Source organism: Hemitrygon akajei, chromosome 27 (assembly GCF_048418815.1).
Source record: "Hemitrygon akajei chromosome 27, sHemAka1.3, whole genome shotgun sequence".
Taxonomy (NCBI): domain Eukaryota; kingdom Metazoa; phylum Chordata; class Chondrichthyes; order Myliobatiformes; family Dasyatidae; genus Hemitrygon; species Hemitrygon akajei.
The window spans coordinates 39044177-39057794 of NC_133150.1; the positions used below are offsets into that span (position 1 = coordinate 39044177).

General features: G+C 41.7%; 1 protein-coding gene across 1 annotated transcript in view; it reads left to right on the top strand.

Moving 5' to 3' along the window:
• Positions 1-4859: 4859 nt before the first annotated feature.
• LOC140717276 (guanine nucleotide-binding protein G(t) subunit alpha-2) overlaps positions 4860-13618 on the top strand; it is a 58199-nt gene continuing 49440 nt past the window's right edge. The window contains exon 1 of the mRNA XM_073030701.1: positions 4860-5230. Within this exon, the coding sequence (XP_072886802.1) occupies positions 5113-5230 (118 nt within the window). The 5' untranslated portion in view covers positions 4860-5112. The remainder of the gene's footprint in view (positions 5231-13618) is intronic.

The window sequence follows — 13618 nt, forward strand, 5'->3', positions numbered from 1 at the left end:
AATAAGGCTTCACTTCTTCAATCTTCTGAACCAGAGGCTGAGACCTACTGCTAAGCCAAAGGCAAGAGTTTATGAGCTCCCACTGTAAATACTGCAAGCCACACGACTGCAGCAATTGAGTCTCAGTCAGCAGCTACACATCTATACCTATGATTCTCCCATCTGCCCTGTTAGAGGAGAAAGGGCAATGGAGAAATGGTGTTTTAGAAGCATGGGGGTTTGAATTTGCTTCAGGCACTCTTGGGCCAATATGGGAGCCCCACACACAGCACTGTCAACATGGTGTTCCCAAAGTTGGCTCAGTCTTGGCCCACACACAGGGTGCTGACAACGTGGTGTTCCCAAAGCTCAGAGCAAAACTGGCTCAAAGCTGGGCACCTGGCTGCATGCAAGTATTTCAGATTTAGTTATCGCATGTACTTGGAAACATATAGAGAAATGTGTAATTTGCATTAACAACCAACATACCCAACAATGTGCTGGGGGCAGCCTGCAAGTGTTGCCACATGTTCTGGCACAAACTTAGCATGCCCGCAATGTGCATCAGAACAACACAGCACACAACAAAGAAGGACCAAGCCACAACAGCAAAGCAAGCCTTCTTCTCCCTCTAACGGCCACCCACCCACACAGCCCTTAATCGAAGGATGGGATCCATCCTGGATCCTGGATTTGCAGTCACTGGGCTTTGTTCTTGAGTTATTTCTGGCAGCCAGGCCACTTTATTTGCAGAAAGAACAGCTCTGAGCTACATAACAAGACCATAAGATATAGGAGCAGAAGTAGGTCATCCAGCCCATCGAGTCTGCTCCACCATTCAATCATGGCTGATCCAAATCTTCCAGTCATCCCCACTCCCCTGCCTTCTCCCCATACCCTTTGATGCCCTGGCTAATCAAGAACCTGTATCTCTGTCTTCAATGCACCCAATGACATGGCCTCCACAGCCACTCGTGGCAACAAATTCCACAGATTTGCCACGTTCTGACTAAAGTAATTTCTCCGCATCTCTGTTCTAAATGAACATCCTTCAATCCTGAAGTCGAGTCCTCTTCAGGCTTCTACTTCGCAAAAGTACAAGAGGGGTCAGTGGAGGTGGAGGAGGCAGGCACATCTTCATCTGGTATGAGGGGAGGAGGCACCGCACAAGATTGAAATAAGCTGCAGAAAGTTCTAAACTCAGTCAGTTCCATTGTACACACTAGCATCCCTAGCATCCAGAACATCTTCAAGGAGCAATCAAAGAAGCAACGTTCATCATTTAAGACACCCATCATCCAGGAAATGCCCTCTTCTCATTGTTACCATTAGGGAGGAGGTATGATACACAAATGGTACGAGAACACATAGTCAATGATTCAGGAACAACTTCTTCACCTCTGCTGTCAGATGGACATTGAACCCATGAACACTACCTCTACTTTTTTTCTCTCTTTTTACACTACTTAATTAACTTTTTAATATATATACTTCTCACTGTAATTTGCAGTTTTTATTATTGTGTATTGCAATGTACTGCCGCTGCATAACATCAGATTTGATGACATATACCAGTAATTTTAAACCTGATTCTCATTCTGATTTGATTGCAACATTAAAGATAAGTTTGCATAAGAATATGAATGGGAGAGGTATGGAGGGCTACGGTCCAGATGCAGGTCGATGGGCTCAGAAAACAGTTCATTGTGGACTAGATGGGCCAAAGGGCCTGTTCTGTGATGTAGTAATCTATGATTCTTTCCTTCTCTGATGAAGGTTCTTTCACCCGAAACACTGACTCTTTCTCTTCCCAGATACAACCTGACCTGCTGAGAAATTCCAGCACTTTCTGTTTTGATGTTAGGCTTCTCATTTATTTATGCAAGGAATCCAGAGACCCTTATGAGGTGAATGTGTACAGTGAACATTTGATTCCTAAATTAATTAGTTTGGCACAACATTGTGGGCCGAAGTTCCTGTTCCTGTACTAAAATGTTCTATGTTTTGCGTATTATCACCTGAACCTTTGCCACCATAAAGGGGAACTAATTCTATCCATGAACAGGCACAGTATTTTGGGGGCAGATCTCACTTCACCAGATTCATGAACTGTTACGACTCTATAACCATCAGTCTCCTAAACTCAGCATAACGCAGAACTGATTCTAAAAGCCTTACTGTCACAGATTTTTTCCAACTCACGTTTTCATTGTTATTTTTTCCTTGTTTGCACAGTTTGTCATCTTTGTTTATGAATGATTTTGTGTAGATCCTTGCTTGCTTGGGCCTTTAGCTTCCTGTGGAGCATAGACCATTGATGACCTCTCATCTCCATTGTCCTCTGAAGTCGATGATATGGTTGGAGTTCATCAGTGCTTCTGCAATCCATTGCATCCACTGTACAGGAGATTGGCTGATACAGCTTCACATGAGCCCTGTTGGCCAGCTTTACTCATTTCCACCTCTCACAACAGGAACGTAGGGTTGGACTGTGGTACACTTGTGTAGATTCTGTTGTATCCTTTTTCCTGTAAATACTGCCAAGAAAATTAATCTCACGGTATTATATGGCAACATATGTGCAATTTGATAATATATTTATTTTGAACTTGGAATGTAGCTAGTTCGGGAAGTTCATCCAGTGAGTATATGAGCCAGAAAAAGAAGAGTTGTCTGGATTTCATTTCTGGTGAATGCTAGGTTCTGACAATTTATCCTGCTAATCCATACTGGAAGTTATTCAAATGTGGCTCAAACGCTTGGAGGTGAAAGTGCCTTGACCCCTACAATTGAATACCAAATTGCCAGTGATCATTGCTTACTTGAGACTACTTGGAGAGTATTGGATTACTCAACAAAGAGTCAACATGTAAGTGGGGAATATTTGACAAGGGGATTTCAACAAACCAAAAAACACTGTTCTCAAACAAAAATCTGTCATCTAACAGGTCTTCAAAGCCAGACTATCATTACCAGGAGCCAAGGACATAGTTCTACAAACAAACTACATAACCATTGCTTGGAGGCAGGCAATAATTAGATCAGGAACCTACACCTGGTGTATGTTTTTGGATTGGTTGCTTCTTCTCCACTTCCTTCCCCCTTATTGCAATTTATCTGGAGCCAGCTCCTACATGGACTGACAGTGGAGGTGATAACATATTCTTTGACTGTGAGAAGCTTTGACAGCTGTAAGCCAACACCAAAGGCAGCGCTGATCACATCTGACAGCAACCAAGGGCATCCAATCCACTAAAGCTCGCAAGAGAGTATAAGGCTTTAATCAGGTTTCATCAGCTTATTTAAATTCATGAGGCTTTGGTGGCCTGGTTTTGATTTTTACTGGGAAATTGTGATAATCTTCTCTCTGCTGAAAACTCTTGGCAAGGAGTGGGCCTTGGAACTTGCTGAGAAGTCTGCATTGTACAGAGATTGCAGGGGAGAAACTTCTCTTAAACATTGAAATCAAAATCACTTCCACCATTTGAACTGGTAGCTCGTTCCACATTTTCACAACCCTCTGAGTGAAGAGGGTTTCCCTCATGTTCTCCTTAAATATTTCACTTTTCACCCTCAACTCATTACCTACAGTTGTAGTCCCACCCAACCTCAGGGAAAAAAAACATCCTATCTATACCCCTCATAATTTTGTATACCTCTATCAAATCTCCCCTCATTCTTCTACATTCTAGGGAATAAAGTTGTAATCTATTCAGTCTTATAACTCAGGTCCACCAGTCCTGGCAACATCCTTGTAAATTTTCTCTGTTTTCTTTCAGTCTTATTTACATCTGTCCTGTAGGTGACCAAAACTACACACAATACTCTTAATTAGGCCTCAACAATGTCTTAAACAACTTCAACATAACATCCCATCTCCTGTACTCAATATGTTGACCTACGAAGGCCAATGTTCTCAAAAACTTTCTTTACCATCCTGTCCATCTGTGACTCCACATTCAATGAATTATGGACCTGTATCTCTCCCAAAGTGCAACACCTTACACTTGTCTGGGTTAAATATCATCTACCATTTTTCAGCCCATTCTTCCAGCTGTCCAGATCTCACTGTAAACTTTGATAGTCTTGATGTTGAGGATTTGATTGAGGAGCTTCTCTCTCTCTCCCCTCCCTCCACCCCTACCTTTCCCTCTCTCTCGCCCTCGACCTCTTTACTTCTCTCTTTCTACCACTCTCTCTCTACCTCTCTCTCTCTCTCTCTCTCTCTCTCCTCTCTCTCTCTCTCTCTCTCTCTCTCTCTCACTCTCTCTCTCTCACACACACATGCACATGCTCACTCACTCACTCACTCATTGTCTGGTCACACAGCTCCACTGTGGTTGCTGCCCAGTAAGCCGGCTGTCCGAGTGAGGCCACTGACCTTTGAAGTACTCTGTAATGATGGCTACAGCGAAGCTACCCAGTTACACCATTGTCTACGTATTCCAACTTCATAGTGATAAGGAGCAGCCTGTAAAGTAGCCAGATTCAAGTGGTGTGACTCCTGCTACAGAAAAGCTAAAGCTTCTCGAATAATATAGAAGCAGCCATGCCACAATTAAGAGCAATAATTGCTGAAAAATTACACATACATATAAAAATACAACCAAGCATAGGAGATTTAATCTACAAGAAAAATACAAGGAAATTAACAATTCTACAACCTAACCCAACATCACTTGACCTTATGATTTAGGCACCAAGATACAATAGTGCAGGTAAAGGTCCTTGAATTATTAGGGAACTATGCACTGAGACTATGCAGGATCGTTCTATATACATTTGATACGCTGTATTTCCCCAATGTGAATTTAAAAGTCTATTCATACCAGGTCCAATATATATGACCTTCTGATCTCCTTAGTTTTAATTGGATTTCTCTGTTCAGGTGGGTGCTCGTATTCCATAATCCCAACTAAGAGATTAAGTTTGAAGAGGAATACGTCAGAAGAGCAAGGAGGAAAGCTCTGAGAGGAGTGCTTTGCCTCTGCAGGAGTGTGGACTTGCAAGACTTTGGAGGCGCAGCACAGAAGCTGGTAGACCACCCAACCTCTCATCGCGAACCAGCTTCCTTTCTCTTCATCCGAAGGGTTCCCTTTCTCTTTTGCGCTGGAACCAACAGAAGATTCAGAGATGGGTAGTGGAGCGAGTGCAGAGGACAAGGAGCTAGCCAAGAGGTCAAAAGAACTGGAAAAGAAACTCCAGGAGGATGCAGAGAAGGAAGCCAGAACAGTGAAATTGCTGCTTCTAGGTAATTCAGACATCTGAGAAAAGTGGAAAGCTTTTGTATTAATAAAAGTGAATTTATAATTTATGTAAATTTTAGTTTGATTAAACAAAGCTATGCTAGTTTACTAATCTTTATTTAAATGAATTTCAGTTTAAACCCAAGCAACTCACACAAAATGCTGGAGGAACTCAGCAGGTCAGGCAGCATCTATGGAAAAGAGAAAACAGTCAACGGTTCAGGCTGAGACCCTTCTTCAGGACTCATTAAGTGTCCTGGCTTGAACCGTTAACTGTTTACTCTTTTCCATGGATGCTGCCTGGTTTGCTGACTTCCTCCAGCATTTTGTGTGAGTTGCTTCGATTTCCAGCAACTGCAGATTTTCTCGTTTGTTTTTTTTTCCCGTTTAAACCCTGTGGGGTTAACTCCTGAAACAAATCTTTAAAGAGGGTAGAATGAGGGAGGAAATTAAATCAAGAAATTGCTGTTTATGTAGTGAGTTAAGCTATCCAATGTAGAAAAGACACCAGGTAACACACAATTATTACACCAAACTATTCAGGACACATGACAATGTGTTGAAATAAATGGATTAAGAAGAAAACTTGGAGTATTTGAAAACAAGAACATGCTTTCATCTAATGCCTGTCACATTAAAAGGTTTTATGAGAAATTATGTGACCTTAAAGTGTCATCACCATTCTAATTTTGGAAGCCTAGTACCCGATTGCTACGTATGGTCACATGCTCTATAGAGGTGACTCTGAATTATAAATGTTGACTCATTGTTAAAGCAGTAACATCTGCTTGAAAGGGTAGATCAGGACTTGGCTTTAAATTTCACCAAAAAATCCAAAGAAAGACCAAAAAATCTCTCAGGACAGACAATTTGACGGTGTGCTCAAAACAATCGTTCAAAGTTTTAAAATACCTTCAGGATTTGGGGTTGGGATAAAAAGAGACAGAGCAAGAGGTTGCATTAAATCCCAACAAAACACTGTTTCAGTTGAGACTGAAGCATCAGATCTAGTTCAGGTGTCTGCTGGAAGAGATGAAGCCCTTAGAGTCTGCAATAAAAGGCTAGTAAAATGGAGTTGTGAGAAGACGAATTTCAGAGTTGTGTACTGCATACGTAATCTATGAACCTTTGAACCTTTTAAGGGACAGATGGGTCCGAGGAGCTAGAGTTGCTAGCCTTAGAAAAGAGAAGATTCCAAGATATAATAAACCCAAGAGATTCTGCAGTTGCTGGAAATTCAGAACAACACACACAAAATATCAGAACGCAGCAGATCAGGCTGCATCTATGAAGAGGAATAAACAGTCAAAGCTTCAGGCCAAGACCCTTCATCAGGACTAGAAAGGAAAGGGGAAGAAGCCAGAATAATAAGGTGGGAGGAGGGAATGGTTTTAAGCCTGCAGTGTTAAGTGAAACTAGCTGAGGGGGAAGTGGGTGTGTGGTCTCACCTATCACCTATATATTAAAGTTGATTGACAAGTAACTAGGGGTGTCAAGTGGAAATACACAGGGAATGTTTCAAAATGAAATTAGGGGAGAGAGAGAGAGAGGAAGGGGAGAGAGAGAGGGAGGGGGAGGGGGAGGGGAGAGAGTGAGAGAGAAAGAGAGAGAGAGATTGATTGATTGATTGATTTACAGGGCCTCAGGGGAAAATCAGTAAGTGAGACTCGATGGATTGTTCTTGCAAAGAACTATTAGACAAATGACTTTCTAAGTGAGACTCTAAACCACAATCTATTGATTCAGAAGCCAGTTTGCTGAGGCCTACTGAGGCTTTTGCATTTGCACTGAAACACTTTGTGGTCATGCTTCCTCTGTGGTTTCTCGGAGTCCTTTGATCGGCCAACATGTAAATATTTCATTAACTAATTGCTGCAACTCCCTCAATTTATTTGAATGAACTAAACTCAGCGAATCAGGAACAACATTTTCCCCTCTGTCACCCGATTTCTAAATGGACATTGAACCCATGAACGCTACAAAGTTTTTATTTTTAACTTCTGTTTTTGCGCAACTTATTTAGTTTAATTTATTTGCTTCCTGTAATTCACGGCTTTTTCTCCTATATTATCATGAATTGCATTGTACTGCCACAAAGTTAACAAATTTCACGACAAATGCTGGTGATATAAGAACTGATTCAGATTCTACCTGGTCTCCAATCTATTTATAGAATATATTTAAACTGTTTAGCAGGTTTGTTTAGTGAAGGTCATAATCTGATATCTTTTCACTGCCTCTTGTCTTGTTACATCCAAAGCTGTTTGATTTATTGTGACAGTCTTTGTCCTGCAAGTCCCAAGACCAATAACCTTTGTCTTGTGGTTCTTTTACCAATGAGATCTGTACTTTAACCACATCCTCTCGAGTACTAACTGCTGTTCAAGTTGCTAATTGCATTGGAGGAAGAATCACACTCTCCACGGAGAGACAAAACAGACCCACAATATTAGTGATGTAAGGTTATGTGGGCATCACTTGCAAGAGCAGCAATTACTTTTGATTTCTAATTCTAACCATCAGTTACACTCAGTGACCAATTTATTAGATACAGATAACTGTCTGCTTGTGATTGCAAATATCTAATCAGCCAATCGTGTGGCAGCAACTGGATGCGTGATATGGTCAAGAGGTTCAATGTTGTTCAGACCAAACATCAGAATGGATAAGAAATGTGATCTAAGTGAAATTTACCATGGAATGATCATTATTGACTGATGGGTTGGTTTGAGTATCTCAGAACTTGCTGTTCTCCTGGGCGTTCCATGCATAACTCTCTAAAGTTTACAGAGAATGGCATGAAAATGAAAAACAAAATCCAGTGAATGGCATTTCTGTGGATGGAAATGTTTTGTTAATGAGAGAGGGCGGAGAAAGTTGGCCAGACTGGTGCAAGCTGACAGGAAGACAACAGTAATTCCAATAACCACATGTTACAACAGTGGTGTGCAGAAGAGCATCTCTGAATGCACAACATATTGAACTTTGAAGAGGCTGGGCCACAGCAGCAGAAAATTCACTCAGTGGCCACTTTAGTAGATAAAGGAGGTACCTAAAAATGGGGCCACTGGGTGTACTTCTATAAACACTGTAGTGCATGGGATGAAGGTGCACCCATCATTACTAATGGGGAGAGAATTCCAGAATTCGGGCTCAGTAACAAATAAGGAAGGGTTAGTGATATGTTTGCATCACACGCAAAATGCTGGAGGGAATCAGCTGGGCGTGCAGCATCTAGGGAGAAGAATAAACAGTCAATATTTTGGGCCATCTCTATCAGGACTGGAAAGGAAGGAGAAAGGAACCAGAATCAAAAGCTGGGGGTGGAATCAGAAGCTGGCAGATGATAGGCAAAGAGGGGGAAGGTGAAAGAGTAGGAATGAAGTGAGGAGCTGGGAGGTGATAGGTGGAAAAGGTAAAGGGTTGAAGAAGAAGGAATCTGATAGGAGAATGGACATGGGAGAAACAGAAGGAGGAGGGGCACCAGAGTAGGTGATAGGCAGGTGAGGAAAAGAACAGGGGTAAGAAGAGAGCTAGAATTAGGAATGGAAAAGGAGAGAAGGGGAGGGGGAAGACATTACTGGAAGTTAAAGAAATTTATTCTCATGCTTGGAAATCAGGATTTTGTGTGAGTTGAAGGGGTACCGCAAGAGGTTGTACTCTCTTGTGCCCACTAGTCTTGTCTTTCTTTAATGTGACTCTGAGGCTCTGAGATGGAGCTTTGGCAAATTACTGCAAGGCTTTGATCACCATTTAATTACACTGAACATCAGGTTTTTCAGTAGTCTGTTCGGATCTCACCCTTTCACTCATGCTAAGAATTCAGTCACCAAGACTCATTGCACTCTAGACCAGGAGCTTCCATGGGAGCCTCCTGCTTGGCTTGTTAAACTTGCTGGGATATTAATTTTTTGGGAAGTACAACCACTGAGTTTTGGACTGAGGCACAGTTGTCCAAAGTGTGGGTTGGGGAAGGTAAATGAGATTCAAGTAGATTATTGGAACAATTGAAGGAACACACAAACACACTCACTGTAGATGTGCAGACAGTCCCCGTGTTTCATAAGGGATCTATTGCTGAGAAGTTCCCATTTGCCAGTTTCTCTGCAAATCAGAAACATTCACTTTCTATAGTTACCCATATCCTAACACACTGAATACACACACTATAACTATTTAACTTCACTGAATAGTTACCCTAACACCACCCAAATTAAACTAATGAAATATGTTGTTCTCAGTCATTATCGAACACCACAAAGTATTTTATTATTATGACTATCTTGCAAATAGGGTGGAGGGGTGGAGATACGTCTTTACCAAAGGATTTCTAAAGCGCCTTTCCCTCCACAGCCTACAGGTCATTCTTCGGTAGGAATTAACATCTGCTTAGCCCCACGATCAGGATCATGTGAAGCCGTGGCAACAGGGGGTGGATTGTCGTATGAGCAGTTGAAACATATCACAAGTCCTGGTTATGCAACCACTGACAGGCAATCTCTGAAGAGTATTGATAATGGCTGGGGTCACCCATCTTGTAACGACACTGCCCAGAAGAAGACAATGGCAAACAACTTCTCTAGGAAAATTTGCCGAGAACAATAATGGTCATGGAAAGACTATGGTCACCCACTGTCATAGAGCACAGCACATAACGAATTAAAATGCTTTAAAAATGTATGGAAGAATTTCTATAAGATTGGATATCCTTAAGTTAGATCATCCCTAACCAGGAAGCCCTTGTATTTATCATTTGAAACAGATTCTCACGTGAATACACTTTGATGGGGATGGGTCCAAGGATTTCAAAGGCATGTACAAGCATTAAAAAAGACTCCTTGAGCATGATTTGTGTCTCCAAGGAAGAGATCAGCCATGATCCTATTTAATAATTAAACAGGTAAAGGTGTGTGGGAGGAGGGTTCACATATTTCTGTTTATTTTTCTTATTGTCTTCAATACACCCCTGATATCACTCCACTATCCTACAAATTCTGACCACTTTATTCATTTTGAATACATTCTCCATACATTTCCAGCCATTTTAACATCTGGATAGTGATAAACTGCTACAGTTTTCTCTTGACTTCCGCACTACCAGAATCTAAAGATCTTAAGTTTAAAGACAGCCGATTAGAACTTAAATTGATTCTGGAAACAATAATCTCATAGCAGGAGCAGCTTATGACTAAAGAACAGACGTGTGTATGCTGGAAGTGAAACTCTTGTCACACAGTACAAGACTCAAACTGAAAAGAAAAGCCTGGTCAGACGTCAAGACAACACGTTTGAAAGTACTCGGGTTTCTGCACATGACCTTAAAGTTTACATGATTTCTTTAGCCAGAGAGCAGTGAATCTGTGATACTGGGATATATCCTAGGATGCACTGGGACACATTATTAGTGATGCAACCTGGATCATCAGGTGTTTTGGGTCTTCCAACATCAGACACCCTCACCCGGGTGACCCATCCAAGGTCGATTTGACCCTGGCTTGTGTCCCAGTAGCATTGGTCCACGAGACACACCTCTTGATCCACAGCCATCTGGAGTGGAATTCATTGTCAGCAGACTCTGTGGAGGTCAAGTCATTGGTCATAGACTCCTCCAAGTCAGTGAAGAGCAAGGAAGTCTAGGGCCAGAAGGCACAGCCTCAGAATAGAAGGAAGATTTTTATTTAGCCAGTGGAGGCTAAGTCGTTGGATATATTTAAGATGGAGGTGGATAGATTCTTGATTAGTAAGGGTGCCAAAGATTACCAGGGAGAAGGCAGGAAAATGGGGTTGAGAGGGATTATAAATCAGCCATGATGGAATGTCAGACTAGACTCAAATGACCTAATTCTGCTCCTATGTATTATAGTGATTGTCAGAAAGAACCTGTAGCCTCACAGACATGTATAGGGTGGATCCTTTGCTATTCAAGCAAGTTGTTGGCTTCCATCAACAAAATCTGACACTCTGACAGGAGTGAGACGTTGTTGCAAACTGCCACAGGATAAATTAGTGGCACGCACAGAAGCAACATGAATAAAAAAAAATTGTATCTACCCTGCACTTTTTATGTCCCAGGATAATTTAGAGCAACTGAAGTACTTCAGGACTGGCATCTCCATTGCAATGTATGCAGCCAAGCTTCCAGAAACACCAAGATGGTAAATGGCCAAGAAACTTTTGTTTACAGGATACAGCTTAGCCAGAACTTTATAATCAATATATTATTACATTAAGTTATTATTTAATGTATGAAGGGTCCCGAGGAAGGGTCTTGGCCTGAAACGTCAACTAAACGCTGGTCCAGATAGACTGGAAAGGCAGGGTGTCGGGATCGGAGGCGAGAGTTGGGCTGGTTTTGCTCGCTCTTCTGCAAGGTTCACTTCTCTCCCCGTGGTGCTGAGATTAGAACAGATACTGAGGCTTTAAGCCTATCCCAGGCTGCTCTGAGGATTTGGTTCTAAGGACTCAATTTGGTTCAGAATGCTGTTGCTCGCTTCTGTTGTTGACGTAATTTGTGGGTTTTTTTCTCCTCTGCGCATTGGGGATTGGTCTTTTTTTTTAATCGGGTTCTTTCAGGTTTCTTACTTTGTAGCTGCCTGGAAGCAGACAAGATTGTATAATTGATACATACTTTGATAATAAATGTACTTTAAATCTTTATTCCTCTCCATAGATGCTGCCTGACCTGCTGAGTTCCTTCAGCATTGTGTGTGTGTGTGTGTGTGTGTGTGTGTGTGTGTGTTACTCTGGATTTCTAGCATCTGCGGAATCTCTTGTGTTCATCATTTCTTAAAATTTATTATATAAATAATAATTATTAGGTACTTCTGTATTTTATTCCAAAATTACTTGAAGAGTTCGAGAACTAGGATATCCAACACAAACTCCAGTGAATTAGAAGCAAGTCAGAAATGAACCAGAGGAAGGGACAAATGGTGGCAAATGGAACTCAAGTAGCTAAGTAAATGAGATTTTTTGGACACAAATTCCATCTCTAGCTTTCAATTCATCCAGCAAATTCAATTTAAAAACTCATTAAACCAGTGCGAGTACTTACATGCACCAATTAGCAATGTTGATTTTATTTGTACACTGCCCCTAACAGGTATAAATATAGGAATGCCATCTGGTTCACTATTGCTCTCAAGGGCATGAAATCTGCTGTGCTCATTTGGTCTGCTACTTGTGACTCCAGACCCACAGCAAGGCCCTCTGGAGTAGTCCAGAGCTGCAATGGTCAAAAATTGTAAGGATAGAGCAAGAATGGCTCATCCAGCATTAGCTTGGAACTAGCCAACCTATAGACCTGTATGCCTTTCTTTCAATGAGCACATTGATGGTGTAATGCATGACTAACGGAGCTGCTGCCTCACATCTCCAGCCAGCCCGGTTCAATCCTGACTTCTGGTTCTGTCTGGGTAGTGTCTGCACGTCATCTCTGTGTGGACCTCCACTGGGTGATTTGGATTCCTCCCACATCTGAAGGACGTGCATATTGGTAGGTTAATTCATCATCATCATTATGTGCATTACGTGGGTGATTATGGTCCTTCTGTGACCATTATTATCCTTGGCAAATTCTTCTACAGAAATGGTTTGCCATTTCCTTCTTCTGGGCAGTGTCTTTACAAAACAGGTGACCCCAGCAATTATCAATACACTTCAGAGACTGTCTGCCTGGTGTCAGTGCTTCCATAACCAGGACTTGTGATATGCACCAGCTGCTCATATGACCATCTACCACCTGCTCCCATGGCTTCACGTGACCCTGATTTTGGGGGGGGGGGGTGCTAACCAGGTGTGACACCTTGCCTAAGGGTAGCAGAGGGAAGAAGTGCCTTACACCTCCTTTGGTAGAATCATTTCTCTACCCTGTCACCCAAAGAAAGAATTATTTCAGTTATTGGACAAATATTGTGGTGTACAATTTGGTAAACTGATTTCAGAAGAGGAATGCAAGTTGAATAAGACAGCAGAACAATATTATGAATGGTGCCAACAAAATTGCTACAACATTGACTGTATAAATGTGGCAGGACAATAAAAGCAAATGGGAAGCATGGAGAAAACTAGGACAAAGATGTAGGACATATGGGAGGAAGAAAGTGAATAGAAAGACAAGTTGGATGTAAGTTCTCTCTTCCTTTGCTATTTACTTACTTTTAAAGGTTTAATACTCCTTTATCCAATATTGATGTATTACTTCAGACCACGCACAATTCTGTAACACACCATGTAAAATCACTCTCCTATGCTTTACTGTGATAGCTTAAATCTCCCCCTGGTTGCAAGAACAGGAAAACAGATCATTATCTGAACAGTGGCCGATTAGGAAAAGGGGAGATGCAACGATTCCTGGGTGTCATTGTACACCAGTCATTGAGGGTGGGCATGCA